General features: G+C 46.0%; 1 protein-coding gene across 4 annotated transcripts in view; it reads right to left on the bottom strand.

The window, feature by feature from the left end:
* The window catches only part of PAMR1 (peptidase domain containing associated with muscle regeneration 1), a 161,166-nt gene that overhangs the window by 120,719 nt on the left and 15,941 nt on the right, over window positions 1–24,506 (bottom strand). For all 4 annotated transcript variants that reach the window (XM_060262052.1, XM_060262051.1, XM_060262049.1 and 1 more), the window contains exon 2: window positions 19,900–20,076. In XM_060262052.1, coding sequence (XP_060118035.1) covers window positions 19,900–20,076 — 177 coding nt within the window. The remainder of the gene's footprint in view (window positions 1–19,899; window positions 20,077–24,506) is intronic.

Below are 24,506 nucleotides of genomic sequence, written 5' to 3'. Positions count from 1 at the left end.
ATTTTAGTCTGATTTTAGACTGTTTTAGATTATGTAAAAATTTAATGGTAAATTGTAAACTGTATTGAATTGTATAACTGTTTTATTGTTCAACATGGCTTTTGCCATACCTTGTAAGCCACCCTGAGCCTGCCTCGGCGGGGAGGGCGGGGTATAAATAAAATTTTATTATTATTATTATACATGTATGTTAAAAGCTGGCATTGTTCTATTGAGGCCTTAGTTTTGTATTGTGTTTGTTTTTGAAATTTTTCTTCCCTTTTTGTGACCATTTACATAATCCAGGGGTAACCCCAACTCTGGTAATCTCTTTTTGGAGCTCCTAATCTTATGCACAATTTCATGTGTGTTTTTTTAAGATTCATATCTGTTGCAACAAAGTAAAGGCCTCTCATGAACCTCTAGGTGCTTACTTTCTATATGGATGTGCACTAGCCTGAATCATGAGAAGTGATGCATAGGTATATATTGTAGATTTTTGTTCTGCATAATGTATGGTGTATGAAATCTGCCCTTTAACATTGGAAGGGTAGAGACCTTGTCAAACTGAAACTCCATGTGAGGAGGAGGAAGTCTCCAGTCCAAAGCAAGTGTGGTAATTTAGCTAATGTGTGTAACCCTATCTCAACAGGGTTGAGCTCAAGTTATGGCAATTTGTGGACAGCCAAGGAAAGCTTTAAAGGGAAAAAGCACCTATTATTGTTGTTTTGTTTGTTTGTTTCTCCAAGTATGTTTTCCAGGCTCTTCCATATCTACCCAGAGGTCCTGAAATTTGCCTGGTCATGCCTCATTGATGTTGGAAGGAAGGCCTCCCCCAGAACCCCATCCAAACTGAATTGTGGAGAAAACTTATTTCCAGGGAAATTCCTCTGCCTGGCAAAAGGCTGGTTGCCCCAGCTGATCACAACAGCAGCCCCACTGCCACTTCCAAGTTGTGCTTCCAGGAAAAGGAATTCCTTTTGGCTACAATAGAAACAGATTTCCCTGTGAAAAGATTGTTATGCATAGAGCACACAAACTCTCCATGAACTCAAGAAAGAAGACCTTTTGTTAGACTAAGGGAGGAGGGGAACAAGGACTTAGTCAGGAAATGGTTTTCGTATTGTAATAATGTGGCCAAATGTGGACTGCCCACAACTGGCAATATTTCCAAGTATGTCTGAATGTGTGTATCTTAATCACCTAGGCTACAACAAGGTGTTTGCCATAAAGGCACATGAGTTAATTCAGTTTATAACATTTATTTATTTATTTATATTTAGACTTATATCCCGCCCTTCCCACCGAAGTGGCTCAGGGCGGCTTACAACATTATAATTCACATAGATTCAGCTTAAAAACATTTACATAATAAAACCATAATTAATAAGACATAAAAATAAGAATAAAAACCAGCGGTCTGTAGATGCATTTCTAGTTCCATCCAGAAGATATTCTCAATGTCATTTTTAGTTCCATCCAGAAGATATTCTCAATGTCAGTTAGTTGTTATAGGCCTGCCGGAAGAGGGCTGTCTTACAGGCCCTGCGGAACTGCCCTAGGTCCCGCAGGGCCCGCACCTCTTCCGGCAGCTGGTTCCACCAGTAAGGCACCGTTACCGAGAAGGCCCGATCCCTGGTGGATTTCAGGCGGGCCTCCTTTGGCCCGGGGATTACTAACAGGTTTTGTGAACCCGATCCTAGTACTCTCTGGGGAACGTGTGGGGAGAGACGGTCCCTAAGGTAGGCAGGTCCTAGGCCATATAGGGCTTTAAAGGTAATGACCAACACCTTGTACTGGACTCTGAATGTTATTGGCAGCCAGTGCAGATCCCGAAGCCCCGACCAAATGTGCTCCCATCTTGGGAGCCCTAATAGCAGCCGGGCAGCGGCATTCTGCACGAACTGCAATTTCCGGGTCCGGCACAAGGGTAGCCCCATGTAGAGGGCATTACAGTAGTCCAACCTCGAGGTGACCGTAGCATGAATCACTGTTGCTAGGTTGTCGCGTTCCAGGAAGGGGGCCAACTGCTTCACCCGCCTAAGATGAAAGAATGCAGACTTGGCAGTGGCTGCTATCTGAGCCTCCATTGTCAGTGAAGGCTCCAATAGTACCCCCAAACTTTTGACCCTGCTCGCCGCTATCAACGGCGCGCCGTCAAAAACTGGCAGGGGGATTTCCCTTCCCAGGCCACAACGACCCAAGCAAAGGACCTCTGTCTTTGCCGGGTTCAGCTTCAGCCCGCTCAGCCTAAGCCTAAGCAACATGTCACTTGCATATGTCCCTTATGTGTTTTAGAAATTGAGATGAGTTCTTGTATTCTTGCATCATAACTAATAATGTTTTATTGATAAAGAAATAAGTTCTCTAGGATCCTTTCAAGATCTATGTTCACAAATTTAGACTGGACATATGTAATTATTCAATGCATATACCATGAATGGATTATTTTATATTTTTAACTTATGTATAGCCTATTTTTGGTAGCTGACATTCCTAAACCCTTTCCCTTTGTTCCAACTGTGTCTCAACCCTGGTTGTTTGAAGTCTGATTGGCAGTGCACCATGAAACGTGGCACACACCATCCAAGGGTTGGGTGGTGCCAAAGGGGGAAAATTGATACCAGAGTGCTGCCAAATAAAGAGGGTAGCCTTAAAAGACATGGGGGCCCCTCTCAAGCTAGTCTGTGTGCCCAGAAAGGCCCCATGGTGGAGACCAGGAAAACTCCATATTGGAAGGCTGGGCTGCATAGCCAAGGCATGCCTCTGAGTGACCTTCTTCCCCACACACATATCTTCTCTAGATGGAAAATACTGGGATGTGCCAGTGAGAATGGATAATCCCATCGCTGTCTCTCTTCCTCCCGTGACCCATCTGTACCCCATCTCTGTCAATATACTATTTCATTACCCCATTGTAGTGTCATTTCAGTCTTTCTTGGAAATGTCAAAAACCAAATTGTCACCTAGCTGCCCTTCCTCAGTGGGCATACAGAATTAATTTGTTTAATGAGGATGATGGTTAGTCTGCTTCAGATTTAAGTAAGTAAGCTTTCAGAAGACTAAAAGGGGGGAATGAAGGGGCACACTCTGAATAATTAATGAATACCCGTATAATAATGAATAAAAGCATGCTTATGCCTTCAAAAAGAGAATGTCTGATGCAATGTTAGAAGCACATGGCCTCAAGTGGGTGTGGATTCAAGGTTGTAAAGTAGATAACAAAGAGGCCTCAGAGAAACTTCTTGCAAGAGCTGATAATGCATGGAAACAGAAGGTAGAAGGAGAGCAAGGGGGTGGGGTATGTTGAATTAGATAAGCTTGGGGGCCTACCTGCTTGTTTTGGGGTGTGAATAAAAATGGTCTGAATGAGAATAACTTTAACTTAGTCATATTGGGCCTATGGCTGGCTAAGTTCTGCCTTGATATCAAAGTAAAATTAGTTTCAACACAGTGATGAATGAGGACCTCGTTATTTCTCTGCTTCACTACAAAGGCCTGAAGGGCTTGGGAGGGAGCTCTGGGCCTTCTCAAGGGGAACCCTTTACCCAGAGTGGTGGCAGCAATTGGTAATACCCCCTGAGTAGTGACACACTGTGTTTAAAGATATCTAGAGGAGCAAAGAGAGAAGGAGAATTATCCTGTCTAGCATGGATGCACTGGAGGAGAAGGTGAGGGAGTGGTGGTGGAGGCATCTCAATCCATGACCTGCTGCATCTTATCTCATCTCATCACAGAATTGGTTCTGATTCCTGCATATATAAAACCATATTATCAACATATAATGCTGGCCCCTCTAGCTGCTCTGACTGGCAGTAGATCTCCAGCTTCTCAGAACAGATTCTCTCCTAAGTCCTGAGATCCACTGTCACTAGGATCTTTTGCATGCAGAGTATGTACTCTACCACTGAGTTATGGTCCATCTATATCAGACTGGATGTTGTGTTAGCATTTAAGTAATCAATGTGTATTTTACCCTGCCCATTAAATGTATTTATTTTAACAAATACAACAACCTGCCCATTAAATGTATTTATTTTAAACATATGTATGCTGTTTTTTTCACCACACCAGAGTCCACAAGGCAGTGTATTTAAAAACCATTAAAACATTTAAGCAATTAAAATACAGTTAAAATACAATATATTTTTGTAATGTAAAATTACAAAAACATAAACAGCACTAGAAGGAGATATAATAGATGAAACAAAAGAAGTTTTCACCTACAGGTGAAAGACACCAATAGAGGGAGACAGATAAAACTCCCTGTGAGGACATTCCAAAGTTTTGGTGCCATGATCAAGAAGGCCCTTTCTTCAGTTGCCACCTGCCAAGTTTCTGATGGTGGGAACAACTGAAGCAGGGACTCCAAAGTATATGGGGACATCCTGAGTATATGGGATATTCATATGAGACAAGGCCCCAGGCTGTACAGGACTTTAAAGGCCAATACTAGCACCTTGAATTGAGCAAATTGTAAGCCAGTGTAGATGGAACAAGATTGTCATTATATGATTCCTATGACCCACTTCAGTCAACACTCTGACTATAGTATTCTGTATCAACAGTAGCCTCTGGACAGTTTTCATAAAGCGTATTACAGTAATCTAATCTAGAGGTTACCAGGGCATGTACCACAGTAGCAAGAGCTTTTTCACTTAGGAAGGCCGCTGGCTCTACAGCTGAAGTTGGTAAAAGACACTTCTGGCCAACTATTTATCCTGCAGGAACTTCCCCAAGCTATGAACCTTCTTCTTTAAGGGAAGGGCAATCTGTCAAGACAGAAGCCATTTTAGAAATATTTCAGCTACCTCCAGCTCAGCTTTCATTTTACTATTCTGATTTTCTGCAGGTGTCAACCAACCTCCCTGCCCCATACTGGCAGTTATGCATTACAGTAATATACTTAAGCCTGTTAATTAGCTATGGCAAAATTTTATTCAAGACTGGGCCATTTCTGTCTGGGCCTTTCCTCTTTCTGTATAGTAGCCTGAATTGGCCTGCACATCTCTGCCTGGTTCAGTGATGTCCCATAATGCTTTGCAAGCCAGATGCAGCTATATTCCTTCCACTAAGCACATAATTTATTTTCTGGATGTTATCCTTTAGTTGCCCTTTTTCATACAAGCATTGCTTACATTTTTTAGAGATACTGGTGCCAGGCAAATATCATAGCATATAGATATGAGAGCAAGGCACCCTAGCTCCCCACCCTTGATGAAGAGACAGTACTGACTCTCTGACCTGACAGATCTTAAACTTATATCTGGGCAAAGGTTCATACCAGCAAAAGTTTATGTTATCAACCAGGGCTGATATTTGTCACATCTGGTATTGTAGTGTATCAGACTCAGCGCAAGCGCCGCGCGACCCGAGCCACCCTCGGGTCGCCGTGCGCAGCGCGGGAAAAGCCACTGCCAATCCGGACCAAGGGCGGGAAGTTTAACTGGCCAGGATTGGGCTGGCCAGCGAAGGGGATGTTCCGGGAGGCATGTATATATTAGCGGACCCGGCCGCGTGTTCTTAGTTGCGTGTGATGTACTAGCCAATAAAGACCTATGCCTTCACCACGTCTCGTCTCCCAGTACATTACACTGGCGACGAAGGTGGGATCTAGATAGGTCCGGCCGCCCCGAGGGGAACCTGACCGGGCCGGAGACGAGGAAGGCGTGAGACCGCAGGATCGCACAGCCCGCCGCCACCATGGCGAACTCTACAGTAACGACGGGCCATCTTGCGGAATTCAACCCGGAGCACCCCGAGAGATGGGAGACCTACACCGAAAGGGTCGAGTGCTACCTGCGGGCGAACCTGATCGAAGATGACGACAGGAAGAGAGACGTCCTGCTGAGCGTCTGTGGAGAAGAAACTTTCGAGATCGCAAGAGGCCTCTCCGCTCCAGCTAAGCTGACCGAGAGGACCTACCGGGAAGTCGTGAGACTCCTCACGGGCCACTTTTCGCCCCAACCGTCCATCGTCGCCCGCCGATTCCTCTTCCACAAGAGGGACCAAAAGTCGGGGGAGACAGCGGCGGTCTACCTGGCGGCCCTTCGACAGATCGCCGGGAACTGCAATTTTGACAAAAGGGACGAAGCCCTGAGGGACCGTTTCGTCTGGGGCCTCCGAGACGAACGACTGCAGCAGAAGCTCTTCGCTAAGGAGGAGCTCACGCTACAACAAGCCTTCAACGAGGCGACGGCGTTCGAGAGGGCCACCAAGGCGTTCGGCCAGCCACGCGGCGAAGCCGTCCACCAAGGGGAAACAGAGCTGGAAGACCGAGCAGAGGAAGAAGCGTTTCAGCTCCGGAGGCCTCAGAGAACGGACACACGGGCCCCCGCGAGACAACGAGCGACGGAGAGGGCCACCGCCACCACCGGTTCCAGGTGCGCCAGCTGCGGCGACCCCCACGAGCGACGGGACTGCCCGTACCGCAACCTGGACTGCCGCAGCTGCGGAAAGACAGGCCACATCGCCCGGGCTTGCCGGGCCAAGAACAGCCGCCGCCAACCGTCAGCACATCACGACTCCCTGGACACACACACGACGGCATCCACCAGTCTGCAGGTATTGAACTTGCCCCTCTCGGCCCCAGACAAGGTCAAAATGTCGGTCCTAATCGAGGGCGCCCCCTGCATCATGGAAGTAGACTCGGGTTCCTCCATCTCTATCATTTCGGAGGAAACCCTCAAGAAACTATGTCCCCGCCGCCGCATCCAAACGAGGCCAGCGGACTTCGTACTGAGGGACTTTCAGAAGAACCCAGTACACATCGTGGGGTGGGCCCGGGTGCATGTAGAAAGAGGGGGTTTTAGGGGGCCCCTAGACATCCTAGTGGTCAAGCGCCAACTGACCACACTTCTCGGGTTGGCGTGGTTCAATCCACTGGGGATCCAGCTGGTGGGGGTGGACCAATTGCAGGCCAGCAATTTCGACGGGGTCTGCCGGGAGTTCCCCGAGGTCTTCGACGGGTCCTTGGGGAGCTACAAGGGTCCGCCCATCACCTTACCGATAGACCCAATGGTCAGGCCCATAAGGCTTAAAGCGAGGCGCGTCCCGTTCGCCCTTAAGCCTAAAATAGAGGCAGAACTGGACCGCCTAACAGCCCAGGGCGTCCTAGAACCTGTAACGTATGCGGAATGGGAGACCCCCATAGTAACGCCAGTAAAACCCAACGGGGAGGTTAGGATCTGCGCTGACTACAAGTGCACGATCAATAAGGCGCTGCAAGACAACCCCTACCCAGTCCCGGTGGTTAGCCACGTCCTCGCAGCACTAGCCGGGGCGAGGGTTTTTGGAAAGCTGGACTTAGCACAAGCATACCAGCAACTGCCGGTCGACGCTAAGACAGCGGAGGCGCAGACGATCGTGACCCACAGGGGCGCGTTCAGGGTTAAACGGCTGCAGTTTGGGGTCAGTGTAGCTCCGGGGATATTCCAGAGCATAATGGACTCTCTCTTGAAAGGGATCCCCGGAGTTCAACCCTTCTTTGACGACGTTTTAATCGCCGCCCCCACCGAAGGAGAGTTCAGCTGCCGCCTGCGAGAGGTCCTCAGACGGTTCCAAGCGGCGGGGCTGCGAGTCAAAAAGGAGAAATGTTTGTTGGGTGTTCCGCGAGTGGAGTTCCTGGGGTTCGCCGTGGACGCGGCTGGAATTCACCCGACGGCGGACAAGACCAGGGCCATAGTCCAGGCCCCTGCCCCCAAATGCAAGGCAGAACTACAGAGTTTTTTAGGATTATTGAACTTTTATCATGCATTCCTGCCACACAAAGCCGCCGTGGCGGAACCGTTGCACCGCTTGTTAGATAAACAGGCCCCGTGGGTCTGGGGTAAACGCCAAGCCGCGGCGTTCCAGGCAGTGAAAGATCTCTTGGTCTCTAACGCGGTACTTCATCACTACGATGAAAACCTACCCCTGATCCTGGCTTGCGACGCCTCCCCCTACGGAGTAGGAGCGGTCTTAGGGCACCAACTCCCGGACGGGAGAGAGGCGCCGATCGCTTACTACTCCCGGACTCTGTCCCCTGCCGAGCGGAACTACGCCCAGATCGATAAGGAGGCCCTGGCGATCGTGGCGGGGGTGCAAAAGTTCAACGACTACCTCTACGGTAGGCGTTTCACCATCGCCACTGATCACAAGCCGCTCCTCGGCCTCCTAGCCCCCGATCGTCAGACCCCCCAGATTCTGTCTCAGAGGGTTTTAAGGTGGAACCAGTTCCTGAATTCATACACTTACGCTCTGATACACCGCCCCGGTAAAGCAATGGGTCACGCAGATGCCCTCAGCCGCCTGCCGCTACCCACAACGGACCCAGATCCCGCCCCGGCACACGGGGTGATGCTCATTGAGACGCTCCCCGAGCGCCCACTGCACGCGGACGAGGTGGCTCGGGCGACTGGGAGAGACCGCATCCTCGCACGGGTCAGGGACTGGGTGGGAAGGGGGTGGCCCTCGGGCAAGGTGGAAGAAGCATTTCGGCCGTTCGCGTCCAGGAAGGACGAGCTATCGACACACAAGGGGTGCATACTCTGGGGGAGCCGGGTGGTGGTGCCCCCCCCCCTGCGCAGACAGGTATTGGAGGATCTCCACGAGACCCACCCGGGCATCGTGAGAATGAAAGCCCTGGCCCGGAGCTACGTGTGGTGGCCGGGCATGGATGAGGAAATAGAGGGGTGGGTAAGAAGGTGCCAACCATGCCAGGAGTCCAGACCCAATCCGCCGTCCGCCCCGGTCCACAGGTGGGAGTCGAACGGGCGGCCGTGGTCCCGCCTCCATGTGGATTTCGCGGGGCCGTATCAGGGCCAGATCTTCTTTATACTTGTGGACGCATATACAAAGTGGCTAGAGGTTATCCCGGTGGCCTCGACCTCCACCGCAGCAGCAGTCAGGGCGCTCAGAAGGGTCCTCTGCACACACGGGATCCCTGACACCCTGGTGACGGACAACGGCACGGCATTCACCTCCCGGGAATTCCGGGAGTTCACCGACCGGTACCTCATAAGGCACATAAGGTCCGCCCCATTCCATCCAGCCACCAACGGCCAGGCGGAGCGCATGGTGCGGACCACCAAAGAGGCCCTTGGCCGTATAGTACATGGGGATTGGGACCACCGCCTCTCAGCATTCCTGTTCCACAACAGGATCACCCCAAACCCTGTAACCGGTTTCAGCCCCGCAGAACTGCTCATGGGGAGGAAACTGACCACTCGACTAGATAGGCTACACCCGGACCGGGCGCCGGATGTCCGCGGGTCCCCCGAGGTCCGGGAAGCAGTGAGAGGATTCTTTCCGGGCGACCCAGTGTATGCGAAAAACTTCGCAAGCGGCCCCGAGTGGTTGGCGGGAAGGGTTCTGAGGGTAACAGGCTCCCGGTCATACGAGGTAACCACCGCCGGAGGCCAGGTGCTGAGGCGGCACATCGACCAGCTGCGCCGCCGCACCCTACCCGAGGAGACAGAAGAGGCAGTGAGTAGGGAACCGCCAGCAACGGAACCGCCAGAAGGGGCCCCGCCAATACAGGAGCTACCCACGTACGAGGCCCCCGCAGCCGCGGGACCAGAACCGGAGCCAGCACCCGACCCGGGCCGGCAACAGCCAGAAACGGCGCCACCCACGTCGGGATCGGGCCCCACACCAACGGCAACCCCGAGGAGATCAACACGGGAACGCAGGACGCCAGCGTACCTACAGGACTATGTAGTTTAAACTAGGAGGGGAGGAGTGTAGTGTATCAGACTCAGCGCAAGCGCCGCGCGACCCGAGCCACCCTCGGGTCGCCGTGCGCAGCGCGGGAAAAGCCACTGCCAATCCGGACCAAGGGCGGGAAGTTTAACTGGCCAGGATTGGGCTGGCCAGCGAAGGGGATGTTCCGGGAGGCATGTATATATTAGCGGACCCGGCCGCGTGTTCTTAGTTGCGTGTGATGTACTAGCCAATAAAGACCTATGCCTTCACCACGTCTCGTCTCCCAGTACATTACAGGTATGTTTGTAATTGACATCCCCACTGGTTCCTATAGATAAAAAGGAGTATAAATATGGAGTTTTAGGCTTTGTTCAAGGCTGTTTGGCCAACACCCTACCTATGGTTGAGTGGCGTCTTGGTCCACAGTCCAGGAATATTCCTTATTCTTACTGAAGTGTACACTATTGGGATTTTCTATATGCCATTAAGTTTTGCTTGTGCATGGCTTTAAGAATTAATAAATACTTTTAGTTCTCTCTGTTTCTCTATCTAGAAGTTTGAGCTCCCTAGCCAGTCTCTTCCCATCCATAGGAAAGAATTCTACTGGGGTCGGGGACCCTAAGCAAAGGCCTGGAACGCTAACATTCCCCAACCTTAGCTCACATAATATAGCTTATGTAGAAAGGAAAGGAAGATTACCCTTTTTCTCTGTACCCCTCCTTTGCCACCAAGATATTTACTGCCAAGAAGATATGACTTTCCACAGCATCTCTGATCTGATAGAAGCATGAGACATAGTTGAGCATCATCTGCACATTGGTGGCAACTCAGGCCAGTTCTCCAGATGACCTCTCCCAGTAGTTTCACATGGCATGGAAGATGAGATGGAATCTTGGGGGGATCCCTTAGGCCAAGCGACAAGGAACAAAGTAGCAATCTCCCAGCATCACACTCTGAAACCTACTCTCGAGGTAAGATCTGAACCACCACAGAACAGTGCCCCCCCAGCCAAATCTCAAAAGGCTATGCAGAAGGATACTCTGATGGGTGGTAATGAAAGCTGTCAAGACGTCCAGGAGAATTAACAGGGTCACACTGCTCCTGGCCATCTCCTGATGCATGTCATCCATGCAAGCCAACAACAAGGCCATTTCAGATCCATACCAGGCCTGAAACCATATTGGAATTGATCTAAACATTCATTCATGAATCTTTGAAATTGACTAGCCACCACTTGTTCAGTCACCTTGCTCAGCAATGGTACATTTGAAACTGGATGGTAGTTCTCAACTCTCCTGGGTCCATAGTTGGTTTCTTTAGGAGTGAACACACCATTGCCTGCTTTAGGACTGGAGTGTCAGAGTTAGGTTTCTTTAAGATACAAAACTGCTGAGTAAGTGTTATGTAACACATGCTATACAGGCTAATGCAAGTCACAAGAGTAACAGGTGCAGCTTGTTTAGCAATCAATGATGGGGATTGGCTGGCTGCACTATATCAGTAAAGGTCTACCTCTCAGCTTTGGTCGGGTGATACAAGGAGAGGAGAAAAACTGTGCGTGAGAGAGGAGCAACATCTAGACTATCTGACTGTTACTCTGAAGGACTGGCTAAGACTGGCTATTGAAGTAATGTATGGACTGGCTTACTGACTATTCTAACTGGAAACTGATTTAGTACTGTTAACTCGGCTGAACTGATAACTGTGAATGAACCTTGGACTGCCTAACACTGCTTCTATCTTCTTGCCCAAATATATCTGTTTGACTGGCTGCTTGGAGTTTTGTCTTTCCTGCACAGCTACTGGAGTTGCACATATCAGGTTACTCAGACCGGTACTTCCCATGCACACTGTCATGGAGTGACTACCCTTTCTCTCAAGGAGGCATTTACTGTCTCCTGGGCCCAGTCCATCAGAGCCCCACCACAGATTTAAGCAGCCAAGGGGGACAAGGATCACAAAAGCGTATGGTAGGTTTCAACTAAGAATAAGAGGAAGAAAGGAAGAACTGAAACCAGAGAGGGCAGGCTACATAATATTAGAAGCAAGATGTCTTGCCACAGGTTGTCTGAACTCTCATGGCCTGAACAAGGAATTTAGCTAACAAAAGAGTATTTGTTGGCCTAGAAGCCTTTGAAAATTAAGTTTAAAATCTAAATTAAAAAAAAAAACAAATTATAATCCCTACAACCAGGTGGAGCTTTTTACAGCATACAGGTACATAGCATCATTCGGCAAACAGCATCTCATTAAGTGTGTATTAAAAAGGATCAGGACATTTTACCTCCAGGCAGTTGGCAACTGTATTTTAGCCACTGACAGATGCGCATTCAGAAAGGTTAAGTGTGCTTATCTCAGATGAGAAATTCATATTCATACACAGAAAACCTACAGTTCTACTTCTTCTCTGTACATTTGGATATAGAATATTTCAGATATGCAAGGTCTGAAGAGGGGAGGATTTTACATATTTCAAGAAATAGCAAAAAGAGAGTTTAACAATATCTCAGAACTTAAAAAGGTATAAAGCCTCTGTGGGCTAAAACTGCACATAGAAACAGGTCTGAATCAATGTTTTAAAACCTAGCCTGTTGTAGTGACTGTTCTTCATCCAAAACTCTGTCTCAGAGATAGGGTTGCCAAGTCCAATTTAAAAAATATCTGGGGACTTTGGGGGTGGAGCCAGGAGGCATTGGGGGCAAAGCCAAGAGCAAGGGTGTGACAAGCATAATTGAACTTCAAGGGAGTTCTGACCATCACATTTAAAGGGACTGCACAAATTTTTAAATGCCTTCCTTCCATAGGAAATAATGAAGGATAGGGGCACCTTCATTTGGGGCTCATAGAATTGGACCCCCTGGTCCAATCTTTTTGAAATTTGGGAGGTATTTGGGGGAGAGGCACTAGATGCTATACTGAAAATTTGGTGCCTCTATCTCAAAAAACAGGCCCCCCCAGAGCCCCCAATACCCGTGGATCAATTCCCCATCATTCCCTATGGGAATCATTCATGGAGGTGCATGATGGCTCTGGGGGCGGGGCTTCCCCCTCTGGCCAGCTAGTTGGGGGAGGGAGGAAGCCTGTAAAACTGGGGGATCCCCCTCTGGGACCTGGGGATTGGGAAGCCTACTCAGAGAAGGGCCTGCAGTTCACACATTATTATACCTCACCATTATGTGAAAAGTGCTATACTACAATTACAGAACCTAAGCTTTTGGAGTTAACAATGCAGAGCAACTGATAGCAGGTTACCTTCATAATGGATAAGTAAAGCTGGAGATACCCAGGTCAATCCAATTATCCTCCAAAGAGCCTTCCTCTAGCCTAAGAAGACTTTCTCAAACAAGTGTCTCTTCTGTTATAGGAAAAGTCAAAAGTCACTCAAGTTTGAGGAGGAAGGCTCCTTAGATTGGAAAAAAAAAAGCTTTGAATGTTGCACAGTGGAATGGTAGAATAGGGATAGGATCCACCCCTGTTAAATAGTGGATTTGATGCATGAGGAGACTTAGTAGCAGTTGATCACAGCTCTTTATTAGTGATTACAGCATTGTAATAAGCAGACTAAGACTACTGTACTGGGCCAACAGGGCCACCTATATACACTCCAAAGTTCCTGTGCCAGAATGTCATTGGGTCACTTGAACCAGCAGGGGGCTGGTGATTGGTCTGGGGAAGCAGAGATTTGGATCCTGCTTCCCATTGTCCTCATGTCCCCAAGCTCAGTGCTATAGGCTCCAATGAGCCAGGAAGGAACTAACAACCCACATCAAACATAGAGCCACATATACACAACAACCCCACTATGCTAGGGCTGGCAGGGACAGTGTTTGGACTAAAAAGCATGAACAAACAATAAAAGGATGACTCTGTGGGTCAATTGGGACTGAGTAAGGACAGTACATCACAAATCTAGGCAGATCAATGTCCCCTTGTGTTAAAATAGTCTTGCCTGCACTTTGAAGGACAACATGACTACAATATGCCAGTGAACTCCTTTTGCTACATATCTGGTGCGAGGATTTAAATATGATTTTGGGAAATATAGAATAGGAAAAGAGAAATCCAAGATGACTAGTTTCAGAGGGTAGCTATGTTGGGCTGCAGTAGAACAGCAAGATTCAAATCCAGCAGCAGCTTAGAGACCAATAAGAGTTTGGGGAAATGAGCTTTTGAAAGTCAAGGCTACTTTGCCAGACACAAGTTGGAATGGAGATCTCAGAGTCCTTATATGATATCCCAGTCTGAAGGTAGAAAGGGTGTCGCAAAGAAGGAATTTAGGATGCAATGGTACCATGTGCAGTGTAATTAGCTTGATTAGAACAGTGGGAAAATGCATGGGGGCAGAAAATTAGCATCTGTAGTGAGATCATTTCTGAGAGTATTGGTCTGCAGTAGAACAGCTAGATTCAAGTCCAGTAGCACCTTAGAAACTAAAAAGATTTTGAGGATATAAGCTTTTGAGAGTTAAAGCTGTCTGGGAGCTGTTCGGCAAGGCCTTCGGTTGAGGCGATGGGTGTCTACTCAAGTTGGTCTCCCTTACTGCAGTCTCTCTCTCTATCTGGCCCATCTTTTAAGAAGTTCTTATTGCCCAGTGGCTCCAGATGGATTCATCATATCCTAACCAATGGCTGTTACCTATATTTTTAACTGGTTTTAATCTACTGAATTATTATGTGTGTTATTATCTGATGTAATCCACCCTGAACCTGCTTGCAAGGAGAGCAGACTATAAATTGAAAGAAAAGAAAAGAAAAGAAAACAGTGACTCAAATCTAGCAATGATATCCTATGTCCCTATTTAGCCCTGACCCAGGGGTGGGGTGGGGTTATTGCTCTGAACTTCTGAATGAACTCAAGTTCAGCAATCTTGCATTGTAATCTCCCCTCAAAGCTTCTCCATTTGAAGACTTTCTCTTAGATCAGCAGTAGAATAACCTGGAAGGTTAAAATGTCCCCCCACTGTTTTCTAAGTGTTGTGTTTTTTAAAATGTTGGATTTATGTTCATTTATTCTTTTGCATAGGGCTTGACCTGTTTGTCCGACGTAGAGTGGAAGGGCACTAGAACTGACATTTGACAGCATATATTTGACAGCATCCCTCTCATGGATTGCTGCCTTGACATGGTGAGAGGGCTTGCGCGGTTCAGTGAGGCTGTGGGCTTTGCCATGCAGGGCCACCCAAGATGGACAGGCCACAGCTGAGAACCCAGACAAAATGTGATCCACTGGAGAAGGAAATGGCAAACCACTCCAGTATCCTTGCCAAGAAAACCCCATGGACAGTAACAAAAGGCTAAAAGATATGGCGCTAGAAGATGAGCCCCTCAGGTCAAAAGGTGCCCAATATACTACTGCGGAAGAGTGGAGGGCAAGTCCAAGTAATCACAGAAAGAGTGAAGCAGCTGGGCCAAAGCCAAAAGGATGCTCAGCTGTGGATGTGTCTGATGGTGAAAGAACAGTCTGATGCTGCAAAGAACAATACTGCATTGGAACGTGGAATGTAAGATCTATGAATCAAGGTAAGCTGGATGTAGTCAAACCAGAGATGGTAAAACTGAACATCAACATCTTGGGAATCAGTGAACTCAAATGGACAGGAATGGGTGAATTTAACTCAGAGAAACTCAAGGTAGCCTTCTCAGAAGTGCTACCTGTTCCACGTGCAGGGCAGGAGAGAGGCACAAATTAGAAGTCTCAATGTGTGGATGAGACGATGGTGTAGGGAGGAAGGGTTTAAGAATGTTAGGCACTAGGATGCTTTCTGGAAAAAGCGGGAGCTGTACAAAAGAGACGGTCTCCACTTATCCCCAGATGGAACCAGGCTGATGCTGCTTAAAATCAAAAAGGTGGAAGAGCAGTTTTTAAACTAAATCTTGGGGGGAAGCTGACAGGAGATGAAATGTCTCTGGTTCAGGAGGACTCATCTCAAAGAGATGAAGGGTTAGCTATTACTTTTCTACTGGGTAATGGATCAGAGTTGTCCACTGAGATGATGACAAACAGTATGAACTGTCTGCCAAAGTCTCGAGGCGACAGGAGGAAGGTTGCAGGCCTAGCTTGCCTGGGAAATTATAGATGTTTGTACGCAAATGCTAGAAGTCTTCAAAGTAAAATTGGTGAGTTGGAATGTTTAGTGTTGGGAGAAAACATAGACATTGTGGGAATTTCAGAAACTTGGTGGAATGAGGAGAATCAGTGGGACACGGTGATTCCTGGATATGTTATATTGGAAGGATAGGGAGGGAAGGGTTGGAGGTGGGGTGGCTCTGTATGTCAGAGAGGGTATACTGTCCAGTAAGACTGAGATCAAAGAATTAGATTCCCTTCTAGAAATGCTTTGGATTGAAATAGAGGGCCCAAAAGGAAATTTAACTATGAGAGTTTGTTATCGCCCACCAAATCAAAAGATAGAGGACAATTTTAATATGATGGAAGGATTAAATATAGTGGCTAAACATAAAAACTGTGTCGTAATAGGTGATTTTAACTACCCGCAGATTAATTGGGTCAATATGTGTTCAGGTCGAGAGAAAGAGATTGAGTTTCTAGATGCTCTCAATGACTGTGCTATGGAGGAGATGGTCTCAGAACCTACCAGGGGTGGGGCGATCCTGGATTTGGTCCTAAGTAATGCCCAAGACTTGGTGAGAGATGTAAAAGTGATCGCACCGCTTGGGAGCAGTGACCATAACGTTATTGATTTCACCATTTGTATAAATAGAGAGTTGCCCTAAAAGACCAGTACAACCACATTTAACTTTAAAAGGGGCAAATTCTCTAAGATGAGAAGGCATGTGAAGAGGAAACTGAAAGGAAAGGTAAATACAGAAAACCCTTGGGGAAGCTTGGAGGCTATTTAAAACTACAATCCTAGAAGCTCAGATAAAATATATACCACAAGTTAGGAAAGGCACAAACAGGTATAAGAAAAGGCCTGCATGGTTAACAAACAAAGTAATGGAAGCTGTAAAAGGTAAGAAGGACTCCTTTAAGCGGTGGAAAGCTAGTCCAAGTGAGATGAATAAAAGGGAACACAGGCTGTGGCAAATCAAATGCAAGACTGTGATCAGGCAGGCAAAAAAAGACTATGAGGAGCATAGTGCAAAAAACATAAAGACCAACAATAGAAATTTCTTCAAATATATTAGAAGCAGGAAACCAGCCAGGGAGGCAGTGGGGCCCTTGGATGACCAAGGGGTAAAAAGATTACTGAAGGAGGATAGGGAAATGGCTGAGAAGCTGAATGCATTGTTTGCCTCCGTCTTCATTGTGGAAGATGAGAAGTGTTTGCCTGCTCCAGAACCACTGGAGCAGGCCTTAAATCTTCCGCCTAGCAGCCTAAATTTTTCCTCCAGGACCTCACAACTGCATTTCCCCACATCGTTGGTGCCAACATGCACCACGACCACTGGCTCCTTTTCAGCACTGTCTATCAGCCTATCTACTACACGTGTAATGTCCGCTACCTTCGCACCAGGCAGGCAAGTCACCATACGGTCAGTATGTGGTTTTGCCACCCAGCTGTCTACTTGCCTAAGGATCGAATCACCAACTACTAAGATCCCCCCTCTCTCCCTGCCCAGGGTTGGTTCCTTGGTGCGAAAGGATACCCGCTCACCAACTGAAGAAGAGGTCCCTTCTGAGGTGCATTCCCCTTACCCTCAGCACCGTGCCCTGTTCCCTCTCGACCCTCATACTCCCTGGCAGCAACGGGGCTGCCACGTTCAGAGCGGGGCTCACCTAATATGTCCCCGAGAGTCTTCCTCGAGTGCCTAACTGACTGTCTCTGTTTCTCCAGGTCAGTCACCTTGGCCTCAAGGGTACAAACTTGTTCCCTGAGGACCAGGAGCTCCTTGCATTGAGCACACACCCAAGACTTCTGTCCTATGGGCAGATAGTCATACATGTGACACTCAATGCAAAACACTGGAAAGCCCCCACCCCCCTGCTGGCATTCTGCCTTCATGATAGCTTCTTTTTTTAAAATATTCAGTCCCCTTTCAAATCCTGTTTGATTATGTGGCTCCCCTTCTGGAGGTCAACTTACCTTATTGGGAGCACAAGGAAATTAGGGATTTGGGTTCCTGGTCCTTACACAGCCCCGAGGCTAAGAGCCACAGGCCAAGAGCCCTTTAGCTCTCTGGCAAGGAGCAGCTTAACAATGCAAAGAGGGTGGGGAACACAGCCACTCCTAATCAATCAGCAACAATCACCTTGATGAACATGAGTTATTGAGGAAGACTCAGCATGGGTTCTGTAAGGGAAGATCTTGCCTCACTAACCTGTTACATTTCTTTGAGGGGGTGAACAAACATGTGGACAAAGGAGACCCAATAGATGTTGTTTACCTTGACTTCCAGAAAGCTTTTGATAAAGTTACTCATCAAAGGCTCCTTAGTAAGCTCGAGAGTCATTGAGTAAAAGGACAGGTCCTCTCGTCGATCAAAAACTGGCTAATTAATAGGAAGCAGAGAGTGAGTATAAATGGGCAGTCTTCGCAGTGGAGGACAGTAAGCAATGGGGTGCCACAGGGCTCAGTACTGGGTTCCATGCTCTTTAACTTGTTCATAAATGATTTGGAGTTGGGAGTAAGTAGTGAAGTGGCCAAGTTTGCAGATGACACTAAATTGTTCAGGGTGGTGAGAACCAGAGAGGATTATGAGGAACTTTAAAGGGATCTGTTGAGGCTGGGTGAGTGGGCGTCAATATGGCAGATGAGGTTCAATGTGGCCAAGTGCAAAGTAATGCGCATTGGGGTCAAGAATCCCAGCTACAAATACAAGTTGATGGGGTGTGAACTGGCAGAGACTGACCAAGAGAGAGATCTTGGGGTCGTGGTAGATAACTCACTGAAAATATCAAGACAGTGTGCGATTGCAATAAAAAAGGCCAACACCATGCTGGGAATTATTAGGAAGGGAATTGAAAACAAATCAGCCAGTATTATAATGCCCCTGTATAAATCGATGGTGCGGTCTCATTTGGAATAATATGTACAATTCTGGTCACCGCACCTCAAAAAGGATATTATAGCATTGGAAAAAGTGCAGAAAAGGGCAACTAGAATGATTAAAGGTTTGGGACACTTTCCCTATGAAGAAAGGTTAAAACGCTTGGGGCTCTTTAGCTTGGAGAAACGTCGAATGCGGGGTGACATGATAGAGGTTTACAAGATTATGCATGGGATGGAGAAAGTAGAGAAAGAAGTACCTTTCTCCCTTTCTCACAATACAAGAACTCGTGTGCATTCAATGAAATTGCTGAGCAGTCAGGTTAGAACGGATAAAAGGAAATACTTCTTCACCCAAAGGGTGATTAACATGTGGAATGCACTGCCACAGGAGGTGGTGGCGGCTACAAGCGTAGCCAGCTTCAACAGGGGATTGGATAAAAATATGGAGCAGAGATCCATCAGTGGCTATTAGCCACTGTGTGTGTGTGTGTATTTTGGCCACTGTGTGACACAGAGTGTTGGATTGGATGGGCCATTGGCCTGATCCAACATGGCTTCTCTTATGTTCGTATGTTCTTATAAGTTGTTTAAGGTTAGGAGACTGTGTTGCTACTGGATTTGTGTCAAGATAAATAGTTGGGTCCATCTCCAATAGAAACTTACTGTGTAATCCTATACAGAGATTCACTTTTCTAAATCCACTGGTCAATTCTAAATAGAGTTACACTTTTCTAAGTCTGTTGACTTCAGTGGATTTAGAAAGGTGTAACCCTACTTAGGATTGCATTGATATTCTTCCAGTTGGTTTATCTTTTTTTATCCCCATGTTGTCACTTTTCATATCCTTTTCCTGAGAGTGAACTCAGCAGTTCCTTTCCGATTCTCTTTAATAAAGCAGTGTGCAAACCAGCCCTTGGAGACCAAGGAATTAAAATCTCCATCCAGCACTGAAGCCAAGAATGACTTTACCTTCTGGAGAGCTTCCAGCCATGCATGGTGAAATTCTGGAAACTTTCAGCTCCTGGTGTGAGATTATATTTCTAGAAACAGGAACATGCTAAAGGCAATATGCTAAATGCATTAACTCTCATCAGTACAATGAACCATTTGCATTGACATTCATCCTTTTCCAAGGAGAAAAAAGGCTATTCATTATCAAAGTCTGGCAGGCAAAACAGGCCACATGCTCCATGAAGCTAGCTACAGAAACAGCTGTCACAGGCATGCACAACAATTAATATCTTGCATTACTTGGGATGGGACAGGGCAACACAGCAACACACCTGGGTGAATGAGGCAGGAGTCACATTCGTTGTCCTCATTCCTGCAGCAGGGAATGGTGTAACCCACAACTTCTTTCCGCCCAGGACAGACACACTTGATCTGATCATACTCACAACATTCCCGGCACATGATATTCCATTCTGCTCCTGGACAGTTTTCATTGATCACTGTATATTCTGCAGAAAAGCAAGACAATGGGTTGGAGGAAGGGGAAATAATTCAGTTCATTCATTCTGTTCGTGGTCTAAGTTCATCAAAAGCCAGGAACACTCAATCACTTTTAGCCAACCAACAGTGCAAGTTATCCAGCAGAAGAAAAGTAGAGACTATGAAATTTAAAGATACAGACCACTAAGACATAAATAATTGATGAAAGTAAAACAGTATAGCCTAAACTAAATGTAAGAATGTATGAAAATTTAAAAATTGATTATATAGAATATCTATGGTTGGGTCTTCTGACTTTTTAAAATTAAATGCAGCTTCAGGCCCTTGTCAATTGGATGGCAGCAGAAAGTGAGATACTAGGTTTCCTACCCTCCCTGTTATGATTTCTCTGATTCTTGTGTGGATCAAAAAAACCACCCAACAGAGCCAGTCAACAGAACTAGGATATTGGATTCCACAAACCTGGGGGGTGAGGGGGACCCAGGTTTGATGAAAAATAAAGTTTATTTTAAACACACACACAATCACTGATGACCACACACACAAAAATAAAACAGTGATTTCTGTATGGACACAGCCTTTGAAAAAATAAATAAATATTTAAATAAATTTATTTTAATAAAATGAGTTTGGATTGAATACTGGGTTACTGTAGAAGGCCAAGATCTCTCATTTCAAAATGGTGGTCTGAGGGCCCCTAACACTATACAAACAGGTTCATGAATATGGGTTCAACCTTCCAGCCTGTGCAGCCTTCCCTCCCCACACCTTTAAACAGTTCTTTCATTATTAAAAGGCTCCTGAAGCTGAAGGAAGGCTTCAGACTTTCCTCAGTGTAATGGTAGGATAGTAGTAAGATCTACACCATGGATTAAAACAGGTCAAATTGGAGCAAATTTAGAATTTAAATCTGAGTTAGGGGCAGGGGATCCCCTGGTTTGGAGGCCCTCTCCCCTGCTTCAGGGTTAACAGAAAGCAGGGAGGGGGAATGTCCATTGGGAATTCCATTATACCCTATGTAGACCAGTCCCCATAGGGTATAATGGAGAATTGATCTGTGGATATCTGGGGCTCGGGGAGGTGCTGTTTATGAGACAGGGGCACCAATTTTTCTGCATCACTACTGGTGCCTCTCCTCAGCCCTCCCCAAGTTTTTAAAAAAATGGACCAGGAGGTCAAATTCTATGAGCCTCAAAAGAAGGTGCCCCTATCCTCCATTATTTCCAATGGAGGGAAGACATTTAAAAGGAGCATGATCACTTTAAATATGATGGCCATAACTCCCTTTGGCATTCAATCATGCTTATCACAACATTGCTCCTGGCTCCACCCCAAGATCTCCTGGCTCCACCCCCAAAGTCCCCAGACAACCCTGTGTGAGAATGGGACAGTGGCCAGTGACTCAATATTTCTTGTCTGAGTGAGTGTTTTATATTTATTTTCATCACATTGGGCTCTTATCAGATTTCTTCTAGGGAATCTGGTTTTCGTTTTTCCTTTTTTTTAAAAAAAAATCTAAACTTTATAGTTATGTTTCCACAGTCACAACAACACATAAGGTCGTTTTCTGTGCTTTATATATGCCCTCCTGCACTTCTCAAGTAAGTGGCCCTTTCCATGCTAATCCAACATTCAGATGCATAACTTTAACTGTAAGGTTTTCTTGCTGTGAAAAGGGATAGATGAGTCAACCTACTGGAATATGCAGTATTCATAAATATTTGGATGTTTCAAAAATTCATGGCCAATGTTCCAGTGAAGTAATTCATTCTCTCACTAGAAGCATTTGGTAGCCTTTAAACTTAGAAACATGTCTCTCTGCACATGGTTTGGGAAGGGGAACATCAGATGCAGGGGCCACAAATACATGTGATATGACTCAGGTCCTCATTAGTGCCTTAGAAGAGAAGAAGCCTGCCTTCCCTATGGAACAAAGTAGGTAACTTGTTACACCTCAACTAAATTTTTATTGGGGAATATTAATATTTCTTAGCTCAAAATTGTGAGTCTATGAGAAGTGAGGTGAGCAGGGGTCTCTGTCAATGTCTACGAAGATAGACCACTGAAAATCCTTTGGTTAATAATGGATTTTATTATAGGTATAGGTTTTCAAATAGTTATATCCCAATCAAACAATTTCAAGCATGCAAGAGAAATACAGAGATTAGCTGAATAGGTATGTATGGGGGGGAGGTTATACAATACCTAGATCTTGCAGGGTAGGCTCAGTCAGAGGAAATGCAAGGCCTCTGGAGGGAGATGGGGGGGGTTAGGGTAGGAAGGGATGGAGGGAGGAACTCCCTTTTCTTTTCCGACTCCTTTTTCTCTCTCGACCCCCCTCTATTTTTCCTGACAAGTGGGATTGCCTGTTTTCTAGGGTAAATTATGTCACATCAAGCGATTCAATTACCCAATGAGGAGGCAGAGTGTCACACTAATGGAAAATCAGAGTGTCATATGTGGAATATCCAATCAGAGATCATTGTGTCATAGATCCATACCCCAACATCGGAATTTTAATTACACTGGCCAAATTTTTTATGGCCCTGTTTTCCCAAACTGATTCCTTTGAAGCTCCCCAAAAGTGATAGATTTCTCTCTTAGTGTCAAACATGGCTAGCCATCCATCAAGTGTTCAGGAGACTGGTTGACTTTGATAGCCTTAGCAGTGATTAAAGAAAAATAGAAACTTTGTTAAAAGTCAGAAATGTGAGATCAGTTTGCAGTTATACCACACATTCACAACAAGATGAGCACTTAATCTTTAACCTTTGTGTTTCTGCTGTCTTGCCCTGAAGTGTGTTGCAGAGTCCCTGGTTACCCTTATTTCTTTATGCTTTGATAACAGGACTTAAAAGGTTGCCAGAAGAGTGAAGGAATTTTTTTACAGCTCTGCCCACCATTTGTCCCTCTCTGGGCCTGGAATTCTTCATTTCCAGGAGCAGAAAGATGGATGCTTCTCAACCGTTCAGCGTTTGGCCACCATGTCCAGCCTGTGAATCAGACTTGAAATCATTCCAGCCTGCCTGGGGCCGAGAAGGAAATTGGATTTTTCTCTCTTATGTGCAAGAAAGACCATTCCAATTCAAATGGGCATTGCTGTGTCATATCAATATTCTAGGGTTATATTGCAATATCACATTCCAGTGGTGCATGGCTTGGGAATCAGTACAGGGGTGTCTTTCTGGATATCATACTGGCTTAGAATTATTTTATACCACACCATTCTACTTTGGGGAGCCATTTTACAACGTATTTTCTATATGTTTGTACCATCAGATTATGAGCAAGACAGATTTCTATGCAAATGTATTCCAGATCCTAAGAAGGAGGAGCATTTTACTGAATTGGATACCATATCTACCTTCCAAGTGACCAGATTTCGCCAGAAAGCATTTTAAAAACAGAGACTTGTTTCTTTAAATTATGCAGAGACCAGATTTCAACCAACATTCTTGATGAATGAAATGCATAATGCAAAATTAGAATTGTGCTTTGTTTGTTCCACCAGAAGTCAGAGTCTTACCCTACATTCAGTTCCTAGCTTAAATGCTTTGCGATTTATATGATAAAGCTGCTATGATGCATTTATATACATAAAACACTATATTACTCCCAGATGACATTCACAATTATAAGAACAATGGATTATGATTTTACTGTTACAACATTTATACCTCCTTTTAAAATATTTTATTCGTTTAATATCATAGCTGAGACAAAATTATTACAATCTTTGATGGAGGAATTAATGAGTGATCCTGACTACTGTTTCTGTATACACAAGGACTTCCGTTTGCAGGATGTGATTTTCCCACTTTTTGATTCTTGTGGAAGCCCCAAACACACACACCCCTGAGTCCTGCTGCAGGTACTTCTTGGGGTCCTGTAGAAGAGGAGATGGGGAAATGGCTCTCTCTGGATGCCATTCCTTGTGCCTGCAAAAATGCTAGTCTAGATGCAAATCTGTATTATTAGTCCACTTTTCATTATAAAATATCTGGCCTGTTATTATTTGAAAACCTATTCAATTTTGCAAAACCTGCCAATTTATTATTTTTAAGAAATCTCAGATTGAAACAGCAAAAACTCTGACTGTCAGCTAAGAGAGTCATTCTGCAGATTCCATCTTCCTTCGGCATGCTGTCTGCATTGAGCAAATTGAAATTTAATGGGCTGGCAGCGCTGTCAGTGTGTTCCTCAATCAACAGACAAACCTGAGAGCCTGAAGACAAGAAACAAAAGAAAAGGTTGCAGAGATGAAATAAGAAGAAATGTGATGAGGTTTTCCTTTATTTCTGGCAACTCCAGAAGTTCCAGTTATGTGTTCTCTCAAACAAAACCCTTTTAATTTTCACAATTTTGCTGTGTTTCTGGCTCTGTACTATTTATTAGCAAAAAGCATATCCTTAAAAAGTCAGACATGTTGAAACCACAC

Source organism: Heteronotia binoei, chromosome 21 (genome assembly GCF_032191835.1).
Source record: "Heteronotia binoei isolate CCM8104 ecotype False Entrance Well chromosome 21, APGP_CSIRO_Hbin_v1, whole genome shotgun sequence".
Taxonomy (NCBI): domain Eukaryota; kingdom Metazoa; phylum Chordata; class Lepidosauria; order Squamata; family Gekkonidae; genus Heteronotia; species Heteronotia binoei.
This window is presented reverse-complemented; position numbering and strand designations above follow the sequence as displayed.